At 44.5% G+C, this 3,647-nt stretch overlaps 1 protein-coding gene across 1 annotated transcript; it reads left to right on the top strand.

The window, feature by feature from the left end:
• The first annotated feature begins 423 nt into the window (after window positions 1–423).
• foxl2a (forkhead box L2a) lies at window positions 424–2,512 on the top strand. Its single transcript, XM_068584620.1, has one exon. It carries the CDS (start codon window positions 656–658, stop codon window positions 1,586–1,588), a length of 933 nt encoding a protein of 310 aa, XP_068440721.1. The 5' UTR covers window positions 424–655; the 3' UTR covers window positions 1,589–2,512.
• Window positions 2,513–3,647: the final 1,135 nt, after the last annotated feature.

Genomic DNA, 3,647 nt, shown 5'->3' on the forward strand with positions numbered 1-3,647 from the left:
AAGCCAAAGAAAACATAACGTATTTGTGATTGTGCCTTTTATGCATTTTAATTTATAGATAAATATGGAAATCAAACAACTTCACCAGTGCATCCTTTCTTTATAATCCCGTTTAAATGTTAATAACCACACAGGACTATTTCGATCCGAGTGTGATTAAAAACAAATGAAGAAAAAAAAAATCAACGTGTTAAAAAGAGAAAATAATGTTTTCATTGACTGTAGGCGGAACTCAAATCGGCGCAAATCAAGACGCACAACGTCGCCATTGGAGTCTGTCAGTGGACGTGAAGAAGAAGAAGGAGAGGAAGAAAAAAAGAGAAAGAAGAGGAAAGGGTTGGGCTTACTGCCTCACAAACCACAACTTGGGTTGCGCCTCCATCAGAAACCAGTTTAGAAAAATCCCCGTTGGAGCGAGAGAGGACGGTCTGCTGCGCGTCGCCCGCTGAGCCGCACAATAAAGCGCTCTTTCTCTCCGCGAGCACTTTTGTTGTTTTTTTTTTTTTTTTTTTGGAGAAGACGGGCTCTGCACCCCGAGGTTCTGCAACGCACCATCGTCGCTGCTGCCGAGGACACGAGCGCCTTTTTAATTTAAGGTTCGCTTCGGACTGGACTTGTTTTTTTTTGGTGTTTGTTTGTTTTTGTGGTGCGCGCAATGATGGCCACTTACCAGAACCCGGAGGATGACGCGATGACCCTCCTGATCCACGACACCAACGCCGTCGCCAAGGAGAAGGAGCGACCCAAGGAGGAGCCGGCGCAGGAGAAAGCCCCGGAGAAAGCGGACCCGTCCCAGAAGCCGCCGTACTCCTACGTCGCGCTCATCGCCATGGCCATCCGGGAGAGCTCCGAGAAGCGCCTCACCCTGTCCGGCATCTACCAGTACATCATCACCAAGTTCCCCTTCTACGAGAAGAACAAGAAGGGCTGGCAGAACAGCATCAGGCACAACCTGAGCCTCAACGAGTGCTTCATTAAAGTCCCGCGGGAGGGCGGCGGGGAGAGGAAGGGGAACTACTGGACGCTCGACCCGGCCTGCGAGGACATGTTCGAGAAGGGGAACTACCGGAGGCGCCGCCGGATGAAGCGGCCGTTCAGGCCGCCGCCGACGCACTTCCAGCCGGGGAAGTCGCTGTTCGGAGGCGACGGCTACGGCTACCTGTCCCCGCCCAAGTACCTGCAGTCCAGCTTCATGAACAACTCGTGGTCGCTCGGCCAGCCGCCCACCCCGATGTCCTACACGTCCTGTCAGATGGCCGGCGGCAACGTGAGCCCCGTGAACGTGAAGGGGCTGTCCGCGCCCTCCTCGTACAACCCGTACTCCCGCGTGCAGAGCATGGCGCTGCCCAGCATGGTGAACTCTTACAACGGCATGGGTCACCACCACCACCACCACCCGACGCACCCGCACCACGGCCAGCAGCTGAGCCCGGCCGCGGCCGCGCCGCCCCCGGTCTCCTCCGGCAACGGAGCGGCGGGCCTCCAGTTCGCCTGCTCCCGCCAGCCCGCGGAGCTCTCGATGATGCACTGCTCTTACTGGGAACACGAGACCAAACACTCGGCGTTACACACGAGGATTGATATTTAAAGAAACAACAACAACAACAACAAAAAAGTTTACTGAAATTGCTGTGCGTATTAAAAAAGAAGAAGAAGAAGGAGAAGAAAAAGAAAAGAGGAGTCTTGAGAAGGAGAGTCAATTCCTGTGATTTCAAAAACAGAACCAAGAGTATTTTTGTGTTTTTTGTATGTGTGTGTTTGGAAGAGACCCTTCTTGACGAGCTGTGTGGGTCCAGCTGACACCCCGTGTGTGTGTATCTGTGTGTGTGCGTGTATATCTGTGTGTGTGTGTGTGTGTGTGCAGATGGAGAGGTATATGCGCGAGAGAGAGTTTTACAAAATGGAATCGGGACGCAAAGAAGTCGCCATGCAGGACACGACACGTCAGGTCGCGCGACCTCTGGGAGCCATTTTCACGCGCCTGCAAATTACACTCGGACTGACGGCCATAACTCGGCATCGTCGCCATAATTGTGCCTTTTTTTTAAAAATGAAAAGCGATTGATTTTTGATGACATCGCTTCGGTTGTACATCGTGTGCGTAATGGTTCCTCTTCAGCTTTTACGCACGGCTCCATCCACGACATGTTGCCAAATGAAAACGTGGACATACAGATGATCTAATTAAGTCAGTGCTTCGCTACGTCATTGAATCATAACTCATTATTTGGCGCTCTTAACTTGCACTGAGCAAGGCCTGCACCCACTGGGTGAGCTCTGAACAGAAGGTGACAGTGTGGGAGACATCCAGACCGACGACAATATACAAATCAGGGTTTTTCATAATTATTGATCCCACATGTATGATATTATTTCCAATTATGACGCCAGCCAGTGCCAGGTTTTGTTCATCTTTCTGATTATTATTATTATTGTTATTATTATTTTTTATAACGTGATTAGCTTTATTGTCTCATTCATGTTGGGGCCATGTTTCATTTTAATTAGCACTTTTCCCTTCTTTTTTTTCTAGGTTTGTGAATTTCTTAATAAACTTGTATTTCTTAAAGTAAGACATGACGTAATCTGTGTGTATGAATAATGCAGCACGAATATCTTTATTGCTGACTAATATACAGATATAATATTTATACATAGAGCTTCGTTCAGGGCTGTGAGGTTAAACTCTACACACGTCTGATTTACAGGCTAGAAAACTGAAAATAAATATTAATTAATATATTTAATCAGTTGCTCTTTTTTGCAGTTAATGCAAATATATTTATTTTATCTCAAATGTGTGACAACACGAAAACATTGAGATATAAATACAACTTAATAACTAAATAACATCTATAATAACTAAGTAAAAAGGACAATACTAATAATTTAAATAGACATTTTTAAACGTGTAGATAATAATAATAATGTGCATTTACAGTGTCGTTGATAATTAGTGTAAAACAGATCATTTTACTTATTAAATATTTTCTGTGTGAACAATGTACACAAACATGCTGCATGATGCAAACAAGTATTTATATGATATTGTGTTGTCTCTATTCGATGATGAATATAATGTGTTATTAATATAATTCACAAATGGAGCCGTGTGAGGAGAATAATGCAGATGCATGAAGGACTTATCCTCGAGTTTATTGTTTTATAAGAACCAAAATAATAATTATAATAATATCACAAAGATCTGAAAGTTTTAGCCGCTTAATCTGAGATTGATTTATTGATTAATCGTATTTGTGGCCTGGTTTTATAATTACAACTACAAAAAAAAACACTATTTCCATAACACTAATAATAATACTCCCAATATATATATTAAACAAAAACCTGGATATCCTGATGAAGTTTTAAATCATTTATTCTGCTTTTCCGCCACTAAATAAAACCCAATCAGATCCACAAAGACAGGAAGTGTCTCGTAATAATAATAAAAAATCGTCTTCCACGCGGTCATAATAATCCTCTGCGCACACACACACACACGCACACGCACACACACACACACACACACACACACACACACACACACACAGTTAGAGAGTTCGCTGCCAGAGAGTTTCCTCTGGAGGATGAGAGGATGAATCCAGACACACAACTCCTCCTCCTGTGTTTTCTTTACACCGTTA

This window comes from Clinocottus analis, unplaced genomic scaffold, assembly GCF_023055335.1.
Source record: "Clinocottus analis isolate CAN_PGR_092001 unplaced genomic scaffold, fCliAna1.0.p SCAF_2, whole genome shotgun sequence".
Lineage (NCBI taxonomy): Eukaryota > Metazoa > Chordata > Actinopteri > Perciformes > Cottidae > Clinocottus > Clinocottus analis.

What these genes read in the sequence shown, in the direction of transcription:
- foxl2a (XM_068584620.1), top strand. Translation starts at nt 656, where the DNA reads ATGATGGCCACTTACCAGAACCCGGAGGATGACGCGATGACCCTCCTG.